Source organism: Elephas maximus, chromosome 5 (assembly GCF_024166365.1).
Source record: "Elephas maximus indicus isolate mEleMax1 chromosome 5, mEleMax1 primary haplotype, whole genome shotgun sequence".
NCBI classification, from domain to species: Eukaryota; Metazoa; Chordata; class Mammalia; order Proboscidea; family Elephantidae; genus Elephas; species Elephas maximus.
This window is the reverse complement of record NC_064823.1, coordinates 78870186-78894918: the sequence shown is the minus strand read 5'-3', so window position 1 is coordinate 78894918 and position 24733 is coordinate 78870186. Positions and strand designations below refer to the sequence as shown.

Below are 24733 nucleotides of genomic sequence, written 5' to 3'. Positions count from 1 at the left end.
ATAAATGTAGTATACATGGTATTTTATAGTTTTTTACTCTTCCAGAGGCTCCTATGGATGTTCGAAGGCAGCTGACAGATAACCGTGAAAGGAATTTGCCTCCAGTCGCAGAATAGCTCAATTTTGATCTAAGAAAAAGCTGGAAGCCAGCATTCCGTTGATACAGAGCAGTACTTTGTGTCAAATAAAACAAAATCAATAACATGGCATATTGTGACAATTGGGCAATATTTTTAAAGGCAGACAAAAGACAATTAGACAAGAAATGCTAAATGCCAAATAAGGGGAAAATGTGTCTAATTGAAGGACTGGATTGTATTACCCACACTCTGCCAACTACTGTGCTCATGGCACATCTCTCCATTCATCACAAAGTCTTATCCCAGCTTTGCAACTACAAATGAGCTTCTTGGTAGAGTTGCACAGTATTTTACTCCACTCTTCTTCTTACATTTGGAGGACGCTGTGGTTCTGGGTATTTTGATTAAGCTCATGTGAGGGTAGGTCTCCTTGTGTATAAAGGGCAATTAAGCAGTTTGCCACCATTATGATAAGGGAGATGAGGAGGAGGAAAAAACCCATTGTGAGCCTTCTGCTTTAATTCTTTAAAAACTTAACTACTGACTGTACATTTTTTTTTTGTACATTAGGGGGCCGGATATTTGAATAATCAACAATACTGGTTTCTATTTTAAAACACATTCAACGTAAACTCTAGCTACACACATAGTACTCACATATTATTTGTATTAACATATGTCATTAATATAAAAAGATGAAATTTGTTATGTACTTTAGATGTAAATTTATATGGTTGCATGCTGAAATTTCGGAATAGGTATGTATTTTTTTCTCAAGATTGATTTTAACCAGTCTTGCATCATTAAGTCTATGTTTTTGACATGGCATTAAAAAAACAGATAATTTAGAACTACTTTTCTTGATTTAATATCACTACTAAATGTTGCAGAAACCTTGGTGGCATAGCGGTTAAGAGCTACAGCTGCCAAAAGAAAGGTTGGCAGCTCAAATCCACCAGTGCTCCTTGAAAACTCTATGGGGCAGTTGTACTCTGTCCTGTAGGGTCACTATGAGTCGGAATTGACTCAACAGCAATTGGTTGTTGTTGGTTGTAGTAAATGTTGCATAGACTGATGATGTCAAGGGGATGCCTGCCGGAGAGTTAGTGCTGGTGATGGAACATCACCACCACCCCTCCCACCACCTCACCCTACCATCACCACTGTCATCACTATTATCATCATCACCACACTTGAGTGTTAACTGTGTGCCTGCCATTGTTTTGAGAGCTTTATAATTAGAACAACACTAAGAAGTAGGAGCTATTATTATCATCCCCACTTTACAGCTGATAAAACTGAGTAACTTGCTCCATGTACCATGTTAGGAAATGTCAGTATTTCTGACTTGGGCAATTCAACTCCACAACCTCCACAGACCACACCTGGCTCATATTTTTAATCATTATGCTATAACAGCTTCTCAAAATGATGAGTTGCATAGTGTTTATGTTTAATAGTAACCATGATAACAATAGTTGCTAATATTTTAAGAATTTCATAATATTTCAGTTCTTTTTATATGCATTACCAAACCCACTGCCATGGCGTCGATTCTGACTCATGGTGACCCTATAGGGTTTCCACGGCTGTAAATCTCTGTGGAAGCAGGCTGCCACATCCTTCTCCTGCAGAGCCACTGGCGGTTTTGAAACATCAACCTTTCAGTTAGCAGTCATCACTTCAACTGCATGCATTAGCGCACTAAATATAAGGACAACATAAGTTTACCATACAAATGTACTTCTGTGACATGAGATCTAGAAAAATTTGTAAAGTTTTTATTTTAAATTATAGAAGAAATTTGTACTCACCAAAGAAAATTTGGAAGAGGCAGAGAAACAGGAAGGAAAAACATCACCCATATTTCAGCCATTCAAAAAGACTACCATAGGTTTTTTTTTGTTTGTTTGTTTTGTTTTTGGTAACTCATTCCAATTTTTTGAAGGCAAATAGGAGTATGTTTTTGTTTGACAGTTAAAATCACATTTTAGAAGTTGGTACTAATCCCTGACAAAGGGAGAAATTCCTTATGTTCAATTAAGGGATTGTTCCCTCAATGAAGGATGTAAATTTATATACTGAAATTGCTTGCTTTCAACTTTGCCCAGATGCCTTGTGAACAGAGCCATAACCCCTCCACATTTTTGAAGGCTCATTAAAATGGTCTGTTCAGTCAGGCGTGGTCTGCTGAGGCTGAGAGTTGTTTCTGGTGATATTACCACAGGGTAGTTCACCTGCTTTTCCAGCACCACAATTTTCCTATTCCCAATATTAATTAGTCTGAGTAGGTTGGGCTACATCTTCAATTTTTTTTTTTTCAAGAAGAATAGAGGGTTGATACATCTTCTGATCCTTTAAGTATTTGAGAATTATTTTTCTTACTGCCCTGTATACATGAAAGACAATTTGGAGGGGTCTAAAATTTAGGGGGATTTTAATCTCTTCCCATTCCAGCCCTATAGACTCCTTTCCATTTTATTTTGGAATTTAGTGCTGCAGAGGAGAAGTCTGAAGTTTGTCTCCTTTCTATTCCTTGTTTTACGCTGTTGAATACTTGTAGGATGTTTCTTTTCTTTACAGTTCAAACATTTTACAGGATATTTCCATGTAGGTCTCTTGTCACATATTTTACCTATACTCTTGTAGAGCCCTTTGAATCTGCATTCCAGTTTAAAAAATTTTTCTTCAGTTATGTCTTTGATTAATCATATCCATTTTAGTCAGCCTCAGTTCTTCAGAAACACCTGTGATCATTAGGTTGCTGTCCTGTCTTCCCTTCTCTTTATCCCTCATCTTCTCTCTCATCTCAGTGTCATTTCCTTCATCTCAATTGTATCTTTGTGTTTTTTATGTCTGAATTAGGAAAGAGCTACTTGAATTTATATTCATAATCTCTACTATAGATTTTAATTTTACAGTTTCACTTTAATTTTCTTTAAGTTCTTCCTTGTTTCTCCTATCATTGGTTCATCTAAATTTTTATCCCAATACTCGGTCTTTCGTTATTGCTTCTATTTAATAAAGACTGCACTTTCTTGCATCTTACTGTTACAAAATGACTTTTAAACGTTTTCTTTTAGATCCTGTAGTAAATAGCATTCAGCAGTCTGCTCTTTCTCTGAATCTTCAGAATGCTATACTTGTTCTTCAGAGTGTTCTTTTTTTATAGTTTCCAAGTTGCTTCTTTCTATTTATTCATACTTGACTAAGACCTGTCCATACCAACCACTTGAAAGCTGCAAGGGTAAGTGGCCTGCCCTTGGCTAATTATCCTTCTTGGATCCATAGCCAGATACTAGGAAATATGCTGACTCCTAGTCCAAATGAGTTCCTGAGTGATGCAAATGGTTAATGTGCTGGGCTGCTAACCAAAAAGTTAAAGGTTCAAGTCCACCCAGCGGTGCCTCAGAAAAAAGGCCTGGTAATCTACTTGCGAAAAATCAGACGTTGAAAACCCTATGGAGCATAGTTCCACTCGGGTATACGTGGAGTTGGCATGAGTCAGAGCCAACCTTTTTTTTTTTCCCCTAATCCAAGAGTCCAGCAGGTTTTCATTTAGTGGAGTTTTTTTTGTACCAAAATCGTATCTTTTCCTGCCTCCACTGCCCACCACTCTTGCACTGTGAATATATGAAACAAAAACTATAATCCCTAGTTTGCACTGCTGTAAACTCTTTCCATCTCTGCACCTTTCTTTTGGGGCTCTGCCCTTCCCTACTTTTTACCACTGTCTCCACCTACCCCAACAAATTTACTTCCCACACATTTGTTTTCTGGACATTATGGGCTCTGACTAGACATAGAAAGAAAGATACTGAGGGTGGTGAAAGGCTAGGGACAGCAGTCTGACTGCTTCAAATAGCAACGTCTGTTGTCCCACACTGGAAGAACGAAGGCTATATTCCGTTTGATGTAGGAAGGCAGAAGGTTGGGAAGAGATGATGGCTCTTCTCTCTACTTAGGCTTGTACAGGATATGAAAGTCACAGAATGCCTTATGGTCAGTCAGACTTCCTCTTGGCGCTGGCAGTAGATTGGCTGTTCTACTTTCTGATGGTAGAGCTTTCATCTGTTTCTATGGATTCAAAGGTATTGTGATGCCAAGATATTTTGTCAACAGCTATTAGCTGTAATACATTCTAAACATATTTATCATTTTAAGTATTTTCAGTTAAAGAATCCTGAAACGCCCTACTCTATCCTGTCCTACAGGGTTGCTATGAGTTGGAATTGACTTGATGGCAACAGATTTCTTTTTTTTTGTTTTAAAGTGAGGATAAGAGCATCTGCTTCATAAAGTCACGTAAAAGCTCTTAGAACAGTATCTGGCAAACACTAAAAATATCTGAAAGCACTGAAAATATCCTTAATGGTAGTCCTACCCAAAATTGTGGTGATACCAATCATATCTGTAATATTGAACCTCTGTGGTTACTGAGGAAACCCTGGTGGGATACTGGGTAAGTGCTACAGCTGCTAACCAAAAGATCTGAGGTTCAAATCCACCAGGTGCTCCTTGGAAACTCTACGTGGCAGTTATACTCTGTCCTTTAGGGTCACTGTGAGTCGGAATCGACTCGATGGGAACAGGTTTGGTTTTTTGGTTCTTGGGTGGTTACTGAGGACATCATTTTAGACCTAAGGTTGGCAAACTTTTTCTGTAAAGGACCAGATAGTAAATATTTACAGCTTTGTGTGCGATACGGTTGTTAACGACTACTAACCACTGCCACTGTATCACAAAAACAGCCATAGGCAATATGTAAACTAATAGGCATGGTTGTATTCCAGTAAAACTTTATTTACAAAAAACAGGTAGTAGGCTGGATTTGGTCCATGGACCATAGTTGACTGACCCTGTATTAGACCATAGTATTGGAAGGGCAAATCTGTGTAGGCCAGAATGATAGGATTCAGGTGTATGATAGCAACAAAAGTGTATTGTTAAAGAGTATCTTTCCGTTTCTCTGATCCACTTCCCTGCTCACCTTTTTATTTACCTCTCCAGTTTTTACTCTTTACCTCTTCGGTATCTAAAGCACCAGCCCAGAAAAGATCTCAGCTCTCAATCATATAGTTCTCTCATATCCTGGATATTCTCTCTTTAAATGCTTTTTCTTCCTGCTCTTGTTGGTCTGTACTGGTGGAGAAATAGTCTGTTTTTGTCAGTAAAGTCTATAATTATGTATGGCCAATAGAATTAGAAAGCAAGATTTTCCTTGTACCAACCACTATACGAGTAATTTCCCCCACACCACATACACTGGAGTTGACTTACAACTGTACTTGGGCCTAGCCCATGTTGGTTAAGATATATTGATGCTAACTCTATTTATGCTTATTCAAGATTTGTGATTATGACTTGTTCCCTGTTTACCTAACACTGTATAAGCCTTAGTTCATTTGTTTACTGCAATAAAGTTGCTGAATGATGTGACATCAGCTATACCTTCATTTTGCTTCCTCTTTGAAATTTCATTAAGCCAAAGAGTTCTGTTTGATGTAAAGAAACACTCAATGATTTCAATTCATGTCCAGTTTTCACATACTCTATTAAACATCAGTAGTCATAGCGTTTTGTGTACGGAATAATAAATAAAATAACCTGGTCTAAAGCAAGGAGGAAACTGTTGTTGGTTTAATTCTAGTGGTTTAAGTGTTTGAAATAAATCCCTGTTAGATAGTAATGCATTAATCCAGCTGATCGTACATAACCTGATTAAAAGACTACTGAGGTATGACCGAAACTTCCCCAGAAAATTTAAGGTTATTTGACCCCCGCCCCCCGAAGTACATTTGCCTCCTTGTTCTTGCAGGATGAATACCAGAGCAGCTATGATAATGAAATCTGATTTTCTGCTTCTTGTAAGAGAAACTGAAGAAACTGCTTTGGAAGTGTCTTCTATATCAGATCTACCACTTCTTAGTCATTGCAGCTTGGTTCATTCTAACCCATCTTCCCCTGCCTTTAATTTGTCTACCTTCCTGGCATTGAAGTCAAAGTGAGAAGCTGACTCTTTAGAATTAGTGAGGAGACTACTACCATGACAGTTTTTCTTAAAGCAAGAGAGAGCAATGGTCTGACATTCCAGGGGTGGGGTGGATGTGAAGGAGTGGTAGAGGTAAGAATACAGGGATAGGAGAGTGAGGAAAGATTGTTTGGGCATTTTAGTCTGTCACCCACATTCCTCTGTACTGGATTATTCCCAGATATGTAAGGGTATGATTTTTTTTTTTTTTTTATAAATGTGTGTAGGACCTCCCTACTGCACCTATGTAAATGTTTGGATGCATACAAAGACAGGAAAGAATTGGATAGTGTTTATCAACTCTTCCCCTCAGAGTTTAGAGGTGACCCAGCAGGAATGTGAACATTCTTAAGGGTTGATATAGTTGGATCCAGCAAGAGTGTGAATGTTCTTAAGGGTTGGTAAGGGTTGGCTCTGAAATCCCACTGCCAGTCATTTACCTATTAGCTGTGTGGCCTTAGGCAAGTTACATAACCTCTCTGGTCTTAACTTTTCTCATTCGTAAGCGAGGATGAAGCCCTGGTAGCACAGAGCTCAGCTGCTAACCAAAAGATCGGCGGTTCAAACCCACTAGAAGGTCCTTGGAAACACCATGGGGCAGCTCTACTCTGTCCTACAGGGTCTCTATGAGTTGGAATCGACTTGATGGCAACAGATTTCTTTTTTTTTTTTTTTTTAAAGTGAGGATAAGAACTTCTTCATAGAGTCATGTAAAGCAGTTAGAACAGTATCTGGCAGACACTAAATATATTGTTATTATTTCTGCTTTTATCTGTTCTTAGAAGAGGACAGGACTTGAGGAATTCACAAACTTCTTAAGGGTTTCACAAATCTTGTAAGTGCTAATTCTTGTCAAAGCCCCAGGTGACTAATAAAAGCTAAACGAAAGGAAATTTGCTGTTATAGATGCTTGACGTGGCTGTGAATGAAATTTCCCTAGTATTGTGGATTTTATCAATATTTTCTTCTGATGGATTTTTTTTTTCCCCTCTTTTTGGGTGTTAAGGATGAAACTATAGTCCGAGTCCCTGGAAAATGTTGCCCACGGTGCTCTGCACGATCCTGCTCTGCAACTGGCCAAGTGTATGAGGTAACCTTTGATCTACACCATGTAGATGTTTTGACATACGTTCTCACACCTCTTCCCTCTGCCTGTTCAACCGCTGAGCCTCCCCACCCTCACGTCTGACTTTCTGCCAGGATTAGAAACTCAGTGCATAAACAGCTTTTTTCTTCTCTTTATGGGAAACCTTTTTGAAAAAATTAAGTTGAAGGGGATTACAAATATAAAGGAATGTGCTGGCAAGCAGCACCTGGTTCACAAACCCTTGTGAACTTGCTGTTCGTACATCTTGATGGGGAGAAGGAGCTATCATTGGTTACCATCAGTTTACACTTAGCTTGGAGGCTCTGGGAATGTGGTACATGTCTGCTTTGATTGGATGTTATGTACTGGTATCCAGAGACAACCCCCACATTACGCAGGGGAAAAGTGAGAGAAGGGTTAAAAGAAACAAGAAAGGGATGCAAGAGGTTGGTAGTGGTAGAACCTGCAAACTTGAAAGTCTTATTGGAGCAGTCTAGATAACTGTGCTTTACACATAGTAGGCACCAAATAAAAATTAGCTCAACAAATTGAACGAACATTCTGTCTCAGGACTGTCCAGTTGAGCCAAAAGATGGTTGCATTACTCAAAAGCAAAGAATTAACAAAAACAACAAAAAAATACAATTATTTCCCTTGCTGGCAACCACTCTAAGGAAGACTAAACAGAAATCGGTATTATGATCTTCAGTAGAGAGTCTGGAACTGAGTTTTAAGGAATGGATGTCTCACAATTTCAGACGGGTCGTTTGAAATCTGAATGAAAATACCTGATTGGGAAAAGATTTTTGTATACATTAGGCCTGCACTGTCTGATACAGTAGCCACATATGTGACTTGCATTGTATTTTTATTGGACAGCACTGTGCTGGACTAATTTCTCTTAGAAGAGACAGCCTCTGTATCTATTAAGGTGCATTTGGTGCAAGCAATAGAAATACCCTTCTAGAAATAGTTAAAATGATGAGAATATTTATTCTGTCATATTTTTTTTATAGCAAGAAGTCCAGAGGTAGGGCGTTGCAGAGGTGATCATTTAAGGCTCAGGGATGTCTTCAAGGACCTAAGCTCTTTTTTTTTTTTTTTACTTTAGATGAAGGTTTATAGAACAAACCAGTTTCTCATTAAACAATATACATATTATTTTGTGACATTGGCTGCCAACCCCATGACATGTCAACACTCTCCCCTTCTTGACCTTGGGATCCCCATTATTAGCTTTGCTGTCCCCTCCTGCCAGGATCTAAGTTCTTTTGATCTTGTCACCCTGCCATCCTCAGCATGTTGGCATTTGTCTTCCATCTTGTCCCCTCATAGTCCCAGGATGGCTTCCTCAGCTTTAGGCAGCTGTTCCTCACACAATCATTACCAGAGGCTGAATGGGAGAAAGAGATGGGCTTTTCTCATTTTACCAAGGAGAGTCTTTTCCTGATCCTCCACCACTCTAGCAAATTTCCCCTGAGGCCCTCTTCATTAGGATTGGGACAATGTCCATGCCTTAGCTGCAAGGGAAGCTGAGCAAATGAGTATCTGGCAATGAGAGCCCCATCTCCTGAAAGGAAAAAGACTTGAAGAGTGACTGTTGATTAGCCAGCCAGCTGGGCCTGCCAAATCTTCCTATTCATCGCAGTGTTTCCAGGGTATGTCTGTGCCTGGCCTTCCAGGGTCTGAGTGTGTCCTTAACACCTCACTGTCGTGAATATAGTTGAATGAAAATGAATCCAAAGTTTCCTTTGGATTGTTTATTGACCTTCTTCTTTGAGATTGTTGCTACCCAAATGATATCATTTCTTAGGAGTACATTCAATGTAGCTCAATTAAAAATTTCAGAAAAATGGGTATTTTTGGTTTGTGCTTCTGTTTCATATTTGTGACATTTGATTTTCCACTTTTTCCTTTCTTGCTGTGCTCAGCATGGTGAGCAGTGGAATGAAAACGCTTGTACCACATGTATATGTGACCGCGGCGAAGTCAGGTGCCACAGACAGGCCTGCCCTCCATTAAGATGCGAAAAGGTATTATTTGAGAGTGTGTAGCTTGATTTTCTAAGCTTTATTCTAGGTCATTTAAGAATACATTTCTTAGTTCAGTGTGCCCTTTGAAGGAATTAAAAGGTTTATAACTTTCAGAATGTTATGTAAAGATATGAAGAAAGATGATGCCTTCTAGGAAGGAGGGGTGAGATGGAGAGGGCTTGTCTCAACTGGATTATGTCAGGGAGTGGGTAAGGAGCAGCCTCTAGTGTTGTTATGTGCTTCTGCCCCATTGGCTTTCAATGCTTTTACTGTTTCCTGGGCACTGCCCTTTGCACAGGAGCCTGGGTAGTACAAGCGGCTTGTGATCAGCTGCTAACTGAAAGTTTGGCTGTTAGAACCCACCTAGCGGCACCACAGAAGTAAAGGCCTGGCAACCTGCTTGGGTAAAGATTACAGCCAAGAAAACCCTATGGAGCAGTCATGGGGTCACCATGAGTTAACATGGACTTGATGGCAACTAACAACAGCACCAACCCTTCCCATACTATCCTCTGTTACCTCAGGGTCAGAGCAGAGCTCGACGTCATGGGGAATGCTGTGAGGCATGTGTGTCTCCTGACGGAAGCTGCTCCTATGATGGGATTGTGCGGTACCAGGACGAAATGTGGAAGGGCTCAGCCTGTGAGTTCTGCATGTGTGACCGTGGCCAAGTGACCTGCCAGACTGGAGAGTGTGCCAAAGAGGAGTGTGCCCAGGTAAGAAGTAAAGGCATTTCCATCCAGATGGTAACAGTTCTTTCCAACGGAATAGGTGGCCCTGTGCCTGATCCTTACTTCTTGGCAACAGAGGGGCAGGCGGTTGACCACTCGCATCACAAGGGGGCTTCTAACACAGATTCTGTGATTTAAAGAAAATGCCACTATTTGCTCATTCTGGTTCAGAACAGCCCCTGGAACTTTTGGCTTTCTCTTCATCTGTCATATTGGAAGCCCTGAGCCAGAGACAGGAACGGGAGAAACATGCTACGAGGCATTAGCCTGTCGGCACAGCCGGACCTCATTGCTGGTGGCCTGCCTAGCTGGCTGTGGTTGTGAGACAAAGGTCTGCAGGTGGGCCAGTAGCCCAGTTTCTACCACAGGACCCACTGGCAGCATTTAGTAGAAAGGAGAGCCAGCACCTAGGGGGCTGCTCCTATGCGTCAGGAAAGAAAACAAAATGTTTTTGTGTTTTATTTTTAAGAGAAAGAAGGAGACTTCCCAAACAATAAACTTTGTTGACCTCTGTTGACTTCTACTGTCTGCAGAATTTCTAGAAGCTTCTAACAAAGCAGCCTGTGTTTGGACTATGGATGTATATTGTAGGAAAATTGCTTTTCATTTCTGTTCTCTGTTCCTTTTTTTTTTTTTAACTCAGTTTTGACCCATTGCAAAACAAATTGCTTCTGGAGTTGTCTCCTTCTCCCTCACTGCTCCCATCCGCCCCCCCCCCCACCTCCCAGTCTCCCCCAGGGTTGTGAACTTGAGTTGATGAGAAAAACTTGAACGATCTGAAGCTCTGGGTGTCTGTAAAGGCATTTTTCTTTCTAGTTCTTCTCCCCCATTCCTCAGCTCCTCTGAATGCCAAGCAGAAGGAGGAACAGCCTTTCAAACAAGGCTGTCAACAACAGGGTTATTTTTCATTTTGCCTCCTACTTCTAAGTCTTGGCAGAGCTGAAACACGTTTAGGTTAAAAAAAAGGGTCTTGCTTTTTGAAGATTTATTCCCCCCTCCCCCAACACCTTTTTATTTCTTTTCTTTCTTTATGGCTGGGGAGTCAGAATGGTTGGGTGAAGATGGGAAAACACCCAGTCAGGTCCCTTTTCTTTTTCCTTTAATGTGCTCAGGCTGCGGCTGGGCTTCCTGGCCTTGACAGTCTGCCCAGAGGATGCTAGCTTATTTTCCAAGGTTTTAATTTGTCTAATATCCCAGTGTTTATAGAAAATGTGGGAGAGGTGATCCTGATATGTGGATCCTTATACCACCTGCTTTTTTTTTTTTAGGCAGTTCTGAACAGAGTCTTACTGACGGAAGATAATTTAACCAATTTTCTTCAGTGTGAGTGCATTTCCAAGTACCTTGTTGTCCACAGAGAACCTAACTGTGGAAACATTAGCCAATCCTCTTGTCTGTTCTTAGAAAAAATGGGGAGCAACTGTTAAAGGGGAGAGAGGCTCAGTATTCCTCAAGTGACCCCTAACACTTATCTTACCCCTTTCTAGTTTTCCCTCTGTCTTCTCGTTTATGAACCAAGGAGGCCTTATGCATTTACCCGTTTGGAGAAAGCGTTAAAAAGCGTTAACTCAATTGCTTTCTTCCAGATTATTCCCACTTTCCCCAAGTTTTGTATAAGGTACTGGGTTCCAAACTGGAAACACTACCAGAGATGAAATTTTGACCCAAATTAAATGCTATGGAAAATATCCTTTAGCCTTCTTATATGCCATCCTTCTGCAAATATCTAGTTACTCAACTTGTTAAACCCTGGAGATACTAACTTCCTAACTTCCTAGCTCCTGTTTAACTTGTATCACTGGAGATAAAAAAGATGAATAAGACATTCTGTCCTCAAGAGTTTCCAGGCTTTGAGGAAAGTTAGATATATAAACAGAAATTATCATACACTGTGGCACCAACAGTTATGGAAATATGATTTAAATGGATTAGAAGCACCCAGAGGAAATGACCACCTCTGCCAAGGCAAGCAGTGAAAGTACATTACTGGCATTTTTATTCAGTGCTACTCAGCTTTCTGCCTGATTCTTTCTCTAAAATATCAAGGTCATTTGATTTCTAATCTTGGATACCAAGGTACTGGAGAGTGGATTAAATCTTACTCTATGCATATCCACAAAGGTGCATAGAAGTAAACTTCTGGAAGAGGCAAAAATGTACACCTTCACTGTTGTAATCAGTGTCGCATTGACAATCAACAGCAGTGTTCTGGATGACATTGAAATCAGCATACAACTGTTCTTTGTCAAAAAACGAAAAAACGGTATGACCCTTGTCTTTGCTATATCAAACCAGATGCCTAGATATCAAAACATAAGTAAATAAAGTGTAGAAGGTCGTAATAAAGTGGTTTTTATTTTTCTATTTTTTATGATATCTTTGAGCATGAATTCAGATGAAGCCAAATTACTTTTTTCTTAAAAGGACCTAACATTCAAATATGAGGCATAAAATGGTGGGAAGATAGAAACTTGTAGGAGAATGCATGGAAAAGGGTTCCTGTGCCATAAATATGAGCTCCCTTCCCTTCTCTCATGGAGAAAAAAATCCCTCAAAAGAGTGTTTTCTGACTGGCAGGTAGAGTCACAGAGATCCTTTGCTCTGGGTGTGTGAGTGTGATTCGGTGGGAAGGGTTAGCAGACTAGATCTGGCCCCTGCAGCAGAACCTTCTGAAAAAGAAAAGAATAACTTTATTTCACAAAGCAGTTTTGCTCAAAGGAAAAGTCAAATGCTAATTAGAGTGAGTTCCCCACTGCAGTGAACTGACTCAGTTTGAGGCATCCTTCTATAAATAGCAAATCCATTTAGAACTTCCTACCTCACCAAGACTGAATCCTTGTTCCCCAAGAGCAGGGCTCGCTGTATTTACAGTAGTGGTTGAAGGCTCAGAACAGCCACATTCTCTGCCTTATCTGGGTGATGCAGCTTCCATTTTAAGTTTTGTCTGCATGTATTGTAGTGGGTACTCAGCGATCACTCGTGCGTTTTGTCTTTAATAGAAGAACATATATTCTGTCTTGTTTCAAAACATTGTTTTAAGTGACTTAGATTACATGCATATAGACACCTTTATATGCTTTAGACAAATTTCAGTATGCTTCAGGGTTATGCCTTCACTACTAGCTGATTTCTCCCATTTCTGGAGAACAATTTATATGTAAATATGTCTGCTCTCTAGCACCTGCTGCTCTTACCAGTCTCTGATTGGCACTGAATTTTGATGGACAGCAATCTTGCTGAAATCGCTTTTAGAATCTCTAAAAAGTTAGTCTGTCATGTATTCTTGTGTTACTTTAAAAAGTATTTTTTTCTTTATTAGAATAACGTATGTTCATTCTAGAGCGTTTTAAAGATTCAAGGAAAGTAGAAAAGAGACTTAAAAATCCATCTATAATGATACTATCCAAACACAACCAGTGATTTTATATTTTTATTTAGTGCACAGTTTTTATAACATAAAATATTATTGTGATTATTCTGTTTATGCAACTTTGCATTATTCATTTAATGTGGTTTCTACACTTTTAAATACATTCTAAGTGTAACATAGATCCAAAATTAAGTAACATCTTCATTTTCAAAACATTAGCATTCTTTAGAAAGTAGATGTGTCTTTAGAGAGTGGAGAGTGCTTTAAAGGATACTCTTTAGCCTATAGATAGATGTTAGTATTTGCATATGAATAATTTATAAATAGAGATTTGGATTTTTAACAGTGGATTCCCTGGGAGGTAGGGGTGAAGGGAACTTTTAAGTTATAGAATTCAGAATTATTTAAACTTTTTATAGGAAGCCTTTATTATTTTATTATAAAAAATTTAAAACGTTGGAAGTATTGACATAAGAAAATTAGAGTGAAGATTTTGAAAGTTAAACATCTACTCTTCTAGTGTGGCTTTTTTTTTTCTTATATTTTTAAAATAGTGATTAGGTAAGTTGAATTACAGTAAGAGTTTCAGAATATTGACAAAAAATCAGTTTTTGGCTGTTTAATTTATGTCCGAAACTATGTCTTTGTCCGTGCATATGGGCCTGATTTTGTATTCAAGAAAAAACATTGGTTTGATACGAGCAGTGTTAATGAAACCACGTTCACAAGTTCAAACCTTTTATATTGTAGATGGCCTGATCCTTTTCAGAAACTCATAACTTTCCAAGACAGGAACCTTAACCTGGGCCATCCATCCGTCTTATTCATGTGAGCCTCTGGTCATGGGCAGTGGTTAAGAGCTGTGGCTGCTAACCAGAAGGTTGGCAGTTCGAATCCACCAGCCAGTTCTTGGAAACTCTATGGGGCAGTTCTACGCTGTCCTGTAGGGTCACTATGAGTTGGACTCAACTCGATAGCAGTGGGTTTATTTATGGGGGGGGGTGGTTAGTGCACAAGTAACACCAGCACTGGAATAAGAGCACTTATCAGGGTGTGCTGCATTGACTAGACTTTGCGTAGAAAGAGCAGCACAGGCGGAGATGAAATAGGTTGTGGGCGGAAGCAAAGGGACTGTGCTAAGGTTTTCATTCTAGTCCGGCAGCCCACCTGCTTCGCAATTTGGCCCTGTTACCTGGAGATGTTAATTTGATATGTGCAACTGTGATCCTTATTTCTACAGGGTGAAGAACTAATTCACTTGGATGGAAAATGCTGTCCTGAATGCATTTCAAGGAATAGTTATTGTGTTTATGGAGAAAAAGAAGAATTTGTGAGTATCTGGCTAATAACTAAGAACTATTAAAGAAATTTATAATTCAATATTTAATGAAATGAGTTTTCTTTTATCTGTTTCATTTGCTCAACAAGTGTTATTGTGCACTCACTATGTGCCAGACAGTGGGGATACAGAAGCGAACACAACAGGCAGAGTTCCTGCTCTCATGGAGCTCATGTTCTAGCGTGAGACATGGACGACAAAAAACATATGTCGAGTGATAATCAGAGCTATTAAGAAGAGTAAAGCAGCTGAATGGGGCTAGAGAACTGAGGGAGGTGTGGTCTTTTACATAAGATGATCAGGGAATCTCTCTATACAGAGAAAGTTGAGTTAAATTTGAAGGGCGTGAGGAAATAAGCCACATGGATATCTGGGGCGAAACATACCAGGAAGCGAGAACCACACATGCAAAGACACTAACGCAGAGTGTGCTTGGCTCGTTCAAGAAACAACAAGAAAGTGAATCTGGCTGGAGCAAAGTCAATGAGGGAGAAGGGAGTTGGAGATGAGGTCCAGAAGGTAGCCCAGAAGTCATGGTAAATATTGTGTTTTACCCTAAGGCAAATGGGAACCACTGGGGAGTTTTGAGAAGAGCAGTGCTGTGATCTCACTTACTTGTAAAAAGACCATGGCAGCTGCTGCACGGGCGAGTGACTCTACGGGGCCAGGCTTGAAGCAGATGGTCCGGTTAGAAGGTTTTTGCCAATAGTCCAGATAAAGTGATGCTAGCTTGGTATAAGGAGGAAGGTAGGGGATGTGGTGAAAAGTGGTCAAGAGCTGGATATATTTAGCAAGTGGAACTGACGAGATTTTGATAAACTGAATATGGGGTAAAATTCCATTTGCTGATATTTTGTTTCACCCAATGTCTTTGTTATATTACCCAAAGGGTAAAAGAATTATCTTAATCTCTTCTAAATTGCCCTATGGCTGTAGCCCATATTTTCCACAGGAGGTTTTGGAATGTTGGTAAATTCAATTAGTTCTGGAAAATATGCCAGTTGATCATACCCCTGCTTCATTGACCAATCTGAACAGGATTATAAGATTTAGGATTAGGTGCTTTGACCTGTGAACTCATTCCTGCATAGTCTTTTTTTGTGATTTGAGTAAAGTACATCTTTCATTCTGCTAGTGTTCCTCTATCTGCTGGGGAGGCAGAATTTTGCAGGTTTTAGCAGTGCAGGCTGTATGTGCGAATCCCCACTCTGCCACGTACTAATTGCGACCTCGGACAGGCTACTGAACCTTCAGCTGTAGAATGGGAAATAAAATACTATCTACCTTACGGAGCTGTTGAGACTTATATCAGTGCCAGGCAGATTTTCAAAAATGCTTAAAAAATAGGTATTATTTTTATGCTATTGACTTTATTTGTTTCATAGTAGTATTGCATAGCTTTAGTCATCCTTGTTTCTTAAGAATTTAGGCAGTTAAAGGCTTCCTATAAGTGTTGAATTTTATTTTCACAATGCTAGCATCATTTTTCCTGTTCCTTTTTGGAAGTAAATTAAGCCAGTGGAATTGAAGAAAACTGAGTTATTTCTACAAATCCCCACAATTCCCTTACTGCACAAAATTCAAGAGTTTACCCATAGAAGGATAACACACAGTACAGGGGAAGTCAGCGCAACTGGGCTAAACCAAAAGCTAAGAAGTTTCCTGAATACAACCAAACATTTTGAAGGACAGAGTAGCAGGGGCAGGCATCCAGGGACCATGGTTTCAGGGGACATCTAGGTCAATTGGCATAACAAAGTTTATTAAGAAAACGTGCTGCATCCCACTTTGGTGAGCGGCCTCTGGGGCCTTAAACGCTAGCAAGTGTTCATCTAAGATGCGTTAATTGGTCCCAACCCACCTGTAGCAAAGGAGAATGAAGAATACTAAAGACAAGGAAAATATGAGCCCAAGAGGCAGAAAGGGCCACATAAACCAGAGACTCCATCAGCCTGAGACCAGAAGAACTAGATGGTGCCCAGCTACCACCAATGACTACCTTGACAGGGAAGACAACAGAGAATCCCTGATGGAGTAGGAGAAAAGTGGGGTACAAAACTTAAATCCTAGTAAAAAGGCCAGACTTAATGGTCTGGCTGAGACTGGAGGGACCCCAGAGGACATGGCCCCTGGACTCTCTATTAGCCCAAAACTTCAGACAAAGATTAGACTGGACTATAAGACATAAAATGATACTGGTGAGGAGTATGCTTCCTAGCTCAAGTAGACACATGAGACTAAGTAGGCAGCTCTTGTCCTGAGGCAAGGTGAGAAGGCAGAGGGGGCAGGAGCTGGTTGAATGGACATAGGAAGTACAGGGTGGGAAGGAGGAATGTGCTGTCATATTGTAGGGAGAGCAACTAGGGTCCATAACAATGTGTGTATAAGTTTTTGTATGAGAAACTGACATGAACTGTAAACTTTCACTTAAAGCACAATTTAAAAAAAAAAAAAGAATTTACCCTTAAAAGCTTAGATCCCTTGGCTGTGAAGTCTTTCATATCGAGGGGAATTGAAGCCAAGTACTCAAGCACAAATTGAGAATAAAAATTCAAAAATATTTCCTAGGCACATTATCTTCACCCCTTGTTGGTATGCTTTTCTTGTTTTCAATATCAATAGATTTTATTATAACACATGAATGAAGCTGCATGTTACTTGGGGGAGATGGATAACTCTTAATGGAACAATGAATAGATCAACGTAATGGTGTTTTTAGTGTTATAATAAATACATTCCTCTCTGTTCTCAGATGTCCTCAAATGCCAGTGAAGCTACCCGTATTCCAGTAAGTATAGATTTGTAATTTGTACATAGATGTTTATAAAATCATTTTAAGTAATGATCTGCATCAACTATCTTGGGAAAACTTAAAGGTTTAATATTTTTAGCTATCAAGTTTGATGACACAACGGTCAGAAATGAAAAGTTTTAAATGATAATTAAGCCTTTTATCTATTGCACGTTTGCTCCTTTTCTTAGCTTATTTCCCCCACAATTGAGAGTTAATATTCCCCAGCTATAAGCCTGTGCACAATTCCTTTCCCTGTATACTGATGATTTTCTCCTTCTGATTTTTTTTTTTTTTTATAATTTTCTCTGGTTACTGAAGCACATGAATCTTTGGTTCGGGGAACACTGTACTGAGTGTCCATTCTCTCTAGGTTTGCAGGGCAACATTACACGGTTTCTTTTTGAGGGAAAGTGTGAGCGTGTTTGTTTATAGAATCAAGCTTACAGTTTTGGAGCTTGCTTTTGCATAAAGGGGCCAGGGACTCTGTCTGGCTCGAAGTGGAAGAAAAGCACTTTCTGCCTTCAAAAGATAATATTCCTCCGTTTTTTTTTAATCACCACTCATTGTTGCCAGATGTTGTTGTTAGGTCCCGTTGAGTTGGTTCCGACTCATACTGACCCTATGCATAACAGAACGAATCACTGCCCGGTCCTGCACCATCCTTACAATCGTTGTTATGCTTGAGCTCATTGTTGCCAGATACCATCAAGTAATTGTTTGGAATGTTTAACACCCGTTTGACCTGATAAACATTTTGTCAAAATTTTATTCTGTTCTTTCTTATGTCCCTCATCACCCCCGTACATCCTGGTAGGAAGCTTTGTGCCTTTCCTATCTCCAGGGTGAGCGGAACTTTGACCAAAATGAACAGCTCTTTATAATTAACTTAGGCTTCTCTGTCAAAGTACTAATGTTTATTACCGTAATTTGCCTGGCTGAAAAGAATATTTTAGCGTGAGGAAGCACATGGCATTTCTACAGCCCACTAAAAACGGGCATCCAAAAGCTTTAATTTTAAAAATACAATGACTCTACTGTTGGAATAACCATGAGGAAATTCAGGGCTTTACCCAGGCTGCCCCCTGTTCTTTTAGAGTGTATTTAGTGTACCTGCTAACTACTAGGTACACAGTAATCTCTCATAGTGCTTTTGGGGGGAGATAGGTTGAGAAACAAGTTTTAAATGCTTTTGGCTTATGAAGAATCATCTCTCATAGTAGCCCTGGAAGGCTATCTCTGTGTGCCTAAAATCTTTCTGCCTGTGCCTGGGTCCTACATTAAAATAAAAAAAAAATGAATAAGCCAAACCAGGTGACATTGAGTCTATTCTGACTAATAGTGACCCTGTGTATGTCAGAGTAGAACTGTGCTCCATAGAATTTTCATGGTTGTGAACTTTTGGAAGCAAATTGCCAGGTGTATCCAAGAAGTGAATACAACAGGTGCCTCTGAGTGAGTTCAAAGTGACAACCTTAGGTTAGCAGCTGAGCTATTTGTACCACTCAGGGGCTAATATATTAAAGCAAACCAGTTATAAACAAAAAGGGAGAAATACTGCCCTTTTACATTAGGACTCTTTCCCTAGTGCCCTATTTCAGGATCGCGTTTGACGTGATTACATGCCATGGTATCACCTTGTCCATTGCCTTATCCCTCATGGAAATCATAAGCTCTTTACCAGCAAACTCCCTTCTGAATCCCTGCACTCTGATAACTATGTCATTCTTTATTGTTTCATGTAGGAGGGAGAGACATGGGAGGTTGGCTCTTGCAAGGTGTGCGAGTGTCGGGGGGCTCAGGTAACTTGTTATGAGCCCTCTTGCCCGCCTTGTCCAGTAGCCACACTAGCCGTGAAGGTGAAGGGACAGTGCTGTCCAGATTGCACATTGGGTAGGTCCATGTTCAATTTATTTCTACTGAGATATTTTTATTGCCCAAGATACAGAGACATCCTCTTTTTTTCCCACCTTTCATATTACTTAGTCACCTGGTGGCTTGGTTTGTCTGTTTCTTCCTAATTTTTCCAACAAATAATGCCAATTAATCTTTGTCCCCTACTATGAGTATGTGACCTTTGGCAAGTCACTGCCACTCTTTGAATCTTAGTTTTCTTGTAGATAAAATGTGCTTTATCCATCTTGCCAAATTATTGTGAAAATCAAAAGACATAATGTCTATAAACTCGAAAGTCAGGTATATTGTTAGGCCTGTTCCATTGTTGAAGATATGAAAATAATTGCTCGAAGTTTGTTATAGATGTTCTTTTTTTTTAAGTGAACTATTAAACAGATGGCTCCTTTTGGAGTTCTCAGATGGGTTTTTGAGGTTTAAAGACTCATTAATTTCTTCCAAAAGAAAATTTTATCTACTTGTTCTGCAACTCTGCTTTCAAATTACCTGAGGTTGAATTAGTTCCAGTTAATAATTGTTGGCAAGCACTGGAGTGGCTCTGGCTGAGCAGTAATCTGCCTATAAGCTTGATCTTTCTTGGAGAAGTGGCATTTTCTTCCACTCATATTTCATAATTAATTGTTTTCATCTGTGGACCCCGATTTTTCATGTTGGCAGTTGCTCTTATTGCACTCAACTTATTTTGGCTAATCACAGTGTTTCTGTGAAGAGCTTGTCATGGGAAAAGCAAGCATCTTTATAGTTTAATTACTATACCTTCTCCAAAGTGGCTTTCTGGGCTTTCCAAAACAAATATTTAGCATATTATCTACTATACTTTGAAAATCAGGTCCAAGAACTCCTTTGTTGACAATTACCACTGAGTTCAGCGATAATTCCAAATTACTAGAAATAAGATTTGAAATTTTGGAGAAAGTGAAGAAAACTGGCTGAATTTTTTCCCAAAAAATAACTATTTTTTAAAATTAAGGTTTTATGTCAACTTCTTATGCATGTCAAAGCTTAAGAAGAACATGGCAGATTACTGAATTTGTTTAAATCACACATGATGATTTAGTCATTCTACTTCCTAGAGGCGTTCCAGCAGGTAGAAACGTTAATGGGTCTGTTCCATAATGTTTTTAGTGTCTTCAATTTGGGGGTTTAATTTAGTGCTTTCAATTTAGTGAGGATCGTTCACATAAAGAAAGGTCCTTTGAAATCTGGCACCGAAATGCATTTTTGCTGTTTGGGGACCTTTTCCATACTTAAATTCCGGTGTTTTCTGTTCTTCATATATTCTATACCCTGTGGTTTCTTTTTCTGGAGGATGTAAGATAAATCATATGGTCTTTACTTAGTTTTCCCCTTTGTCCTGAATTTTAGTTCATTGCCACAAAGACTGCCTGACCTGTTCTCAGTCTCCGGACCATTGTGATCTCTGCCAGGATCCCACAAAGTTACTGCAGAATGGACGATGTGTGCACAGCTGTGGTCTTGGATTTTACCAAGCCAGTGATCGCTGTTTAGGTATGGCTCTAGGCAGACAACCCAGTGGTGATGTTGTATGGTGGATAAGTTACTATTCTCAAACTGAGGCTCAATATTGTCAAGTAGAGAATCTTGAAAGCAGAAAATGCACAGCTTCCAAAAACCACTGGGAGGTAGTCATGTCACCTGTAGGTTATCTGGCCTCTTTACCCGAGATCTCTTTCTTCTAACGTTTTATGGGTCTTTCAGTGCTTTCAGGGAGATAGGTGATGTGGTGGTCTGAATGGTTACTAGATAGTCATGCTGGATTTTTAAATTTTGAAGGCTTTCAGAGATTATAATATCATTAGGATACTTGATGTCATTTATTCAAACAGTCATATAATCCAGGGTAGAACTTTAGAATTGATGTGGACCTTAAAGACCACTTACTAGAACTTTCTCATTTTGCAAATGTGAAAACTGTGGCCAAAAAATTAATCGACTTATTCTGCATCACGCAGATAATTGGAAATAGAGCTTCTCTCTTGTGAATTACCAAGGTGGCCAGGGTGGGTTTATGTACATTTCAGAATTCTTATACTTCTGAGATACAGATCTTATCTGGGAGAGTTTGGCTCAGTTGAGGTCAAATCATAAGTTACTCTACCTCGTAGGGGATTACTCACAGGAATCTCACTGCTACAATTAATTATCCAGTTAAAAGTGTGTAGGTTCATACCTGGCTGCAAATTTTAACCTTTCTGTGCCTCAGAACTCTTATCTACAAAATGGGATAACATTAGTTCCTTCCTGAGAAGGTTCTTATGAATTAAGTGAGTTAATATCTGTAAAGTACTTAGAGTGGTGTCTAGCATGTAGGCAGGGCTCAATAAAGGTTATCTGCTTTTATTATTTTGGTAATTATTCACTGCTCCCCACTTCCTCCCCTGATTCATAATCTTCAGCCATTTTGAAATTTATTTACGTTTCTACCACAGAGTGTGGAGGAAAAGGGACAAAGGATATTGTTTTTAAAAGATTGGTTCAGAGAAAAACTGGAGGTTACTGGGAACACAGACTCCTGAGCCAGATTGCCTGGTTTTGAATGCCAGCTTCACCACTTACTAGACTCCTGACTTTGGGCAAGATATTTAAACTCACTGAGTTTGTTCCTCATCTCTAAAACTGGGATTAATAATAATGCCTGCCTCCTAGGGATTTTGTAAGAATTAAATGCATTAATATATGTAAAGCACTTTGAACAGCGCCTGGTATGAAATATGCACTATGTAAGTGATGGATGTTAAAATTATTTTCCTGCCTTTCTTATTATCTGTGACCCTAGGGCCTCAGAATTGGGCTGTGTAAGAACTGGCACTGGGGTGGTGTCTGTGAGCTAACCAGAGTTCCCTTTTTCTTTCTCCTGACCTTGCCCGGAGCCAGCCTGCCAGCCCCAGTGCGCTGCATGCACCAGTGGGTTGGAGTGCTCCTCCTGCCGGCCGCCCCTGCTGATGCAGCACGGGCAGTGCGTGCCCACCTGTGTGGATGGCTTCTTCCAAGATCGCCACTCCTGTGCAGGTAATCACCAACCAGGCCACAGATGGGCAGCCACCAAGAAAGCCACCACCTCGAGTGATCTGGGGCCATCAGGAGCTGTAAAATGCTTCTCAAGGAGAAGAAGGAACTCCAAATAAGACTCCTGATGGGATGAAAACAACAGTGGGATGAGGGAGATGGTGCATATTGCTTTTGTGACCTTATTAGTGCTTCAGTGAGCTCATATATGATATAATTTCTATAAGTTCTTGTACACGAGCCTTGGGCATTGCAACGGTATTTTTTTAATACCATACTTTTAGTTTAGGGTTGCCATTATGTTGTAAGTTAGATTCCTTAGTAGTGCAAATACACAGTGCTTAAATGCAAGCAAAGGGAAAAATCATCTGTTTTAAAATTCATTTTCAACTAAAGAGAGAGGAAGAAACAGGGAAGTGGCATCGTAATAAAGGAATTTGGGCAAATAAAATATAGGCACATAAATATACTCTAACTTTAAGATATATGTATATGTGGCCAAGCCTGTGGCCACTGAGTCGATTCCAACTTATGGCAACCCCATTTGCTAAGAGTAGAACTGCTCAATAGGGTTTTCTTGGCTCTTATGGTGGTTGTGGTGGTCAAGAGCTCAGCTGCTAACCAGAAGGTCGGCAGTTCGAATCCACCAGCAGCTCCTTGGAAACCCTGTGGGGCATTTCTACTCTGTCCTGTAGGGTCACTATAAGTCGGAATCAACTTGATGGCACTCAGTGTGATTAGGTTTTTCGTATCTTTATGGAAACAGATTGCCAGGTCTTTCTTAATGGCACTGCTGGGTGGGTTTGAACCGCCAACCTTTAGGTTAGTAGTTGAGCACAAACTGTGTTTGCCACCCAGGGACTATGTGTGTGTGTGTGTGTGTACACATACATACATGTTTAATTAAGATCTAGTTGAAATTTTTATTATTGTAATGGTCCTGGGGTGGGAATGGATAATATAACTTGTTATTTATACTTGACTCTTTTTCAACAGTGACTGTAATCATCGGTATAAGTGGAAAAAGTAAATGCAAAGCAATTTTTTTAATGGAGAAATGGGAGAAAGGGGTAATGATGAAAGAGAAGATGGGGGCAGAAACTTAAGTTTGTCCCTAGGAGAGGACAGGTAATCAGATGTGCCCAGAACCCATGGCAGGAAGTGTGGCAGCAGGTAAATCTGAACGGCAGACATGGCCCAGAGGGGAGGGCTTTGGATGCCGTACCAGGGGGCTGTGACAGCTGAGCTCTGCAGGTGAGTGGGAGAAGGGTGGGCTGTGATGAGAATTAGCAGGTGGACAAATATGAGGGTCGGCTTATATGGTCCTTTCCTTCATGCCCTTGGTTAGATTTTCAGAACAGTCATTTGGGGGGAAAATAGTAAAAGAGGTTAAGTGCATGGTATGAATTAAATGTGCAGGCCGAATGAGCTTTAAGGCAACTTGAATGTGCTATGTAGAAGATGGCTGCTGGTCCCTACACTGCAGGTCATGGTCATGAGCAGAGACTACAGGATTCTGGCAGTCATCCTTAAATGAATCCCTGGTACTGTTTGTGCCATTGAGATATGAGGATAATGGAACTTGCCCAGTGGACAGTCACCCTTAGATTATAAAATATGGAAGGCAATAGCTTCTGGGTTTGGCTTGGGGACCCTTTGAGGTCTGTAAAAATGCCTACTATATCTCTGTATCCCTAGCAGCAAGGGCTACCCAAAGTGCTCAGTATTTGTTGAACAAGTGTGTGTTGAATGAATGAACATACTACCCCTTGGTGACTTTTGAAGGACCAGTGTTCCTGTAGAAGTCTCAGTGATAAAAAGGGAAAGAACCCTTAACATTCATTAGTTACCATGTTCTATTTACCTGTTATTTTAAAACAGGTTCAAAGTGGGCACATACAAATGCCTTTATGAGTGTCTAATGGTTGGGCAAGTTAAGTAAACTGCTGAAATTTCAATTTGATGAAATTATTGAATGTGCTGTTTACTTCTGTCCTGTCAAAGAGACCTCCTGCTAGCACTCCTGTGACAGAATTTTCCTTTAAAGGGAATTGATCCCCGCAGATGGTACTTCTCCCTCCATACCACCTCCACCCCCTGCATAACACACACACACACACACACACACAAACACACATATACACTGTATACATATTTGCTTGCTTTCTTGTTTTTTGGCCATTTTCCTTTATTCCATGCCCAGTATTTTAATTGGTGATGTTAATGTTGTTTTTGTGCACTTTAAAATGGGTAATGTTTCATTTGATTACTGGTATACGTAGCTGATTCCTTCTACATTCCATCCACATACTCTCTCACAAATGGCTCTA

At 39.9% G+C, this 24733-nt stretch overlaps 1 protein-coding gene and 1 long non-coding RNA gene across 5 annotated transcripts in view; one reads left to right on the top strand and one right to left on the bottom strand.

Annotated features, from left to right (window-relative positions):
* Positions 1–24733, top strand: part of FRAS1 (Fraser extracellular matrix complex subunit 1) — a 532476-nt gene that overhangs the window by 209826 nt on the left and 297917 nt on the right. For all 4 annotated transcript variants that reach the window (XM_049885934.1, XM_049885933.1, XM_049885936.1 and 1 more), the window contains exons 7-14: positions 7118–7201; positions 9130–9231; positions 9756–9947; positions 14573–14662; positions 17424–17459; positions 19208–19355; positions 20742–20885; positions 22272–22406. In XM_049885934.1, the coding sequence (XP_049741891.1) occupies positions 7118–7201; positions 9130–9231; positions 9756–9947; positions 14573–14662; positions 17424–17459; positions 19208–19355; positions 20742–20885; positions 22272–22406 (931 nt within the window). The remainder of the gene's footprint in view (positions 1–7117; positions 7202–9129; positions 9232–9755; positions 9948–14572; positions 14663–17423; positions 17460–19207; positions 19356–20741; positions 20886–22271; positions 22407–24733) is intronic.
* LOC126077038 (uncharacterized) overlaps positions 1–24733 on the bottom strand; it is a 124706-nt gene that overhangs the window by 19155 nt on the left and 80818 nt on the right. The window lies entirely within an intron of this gene.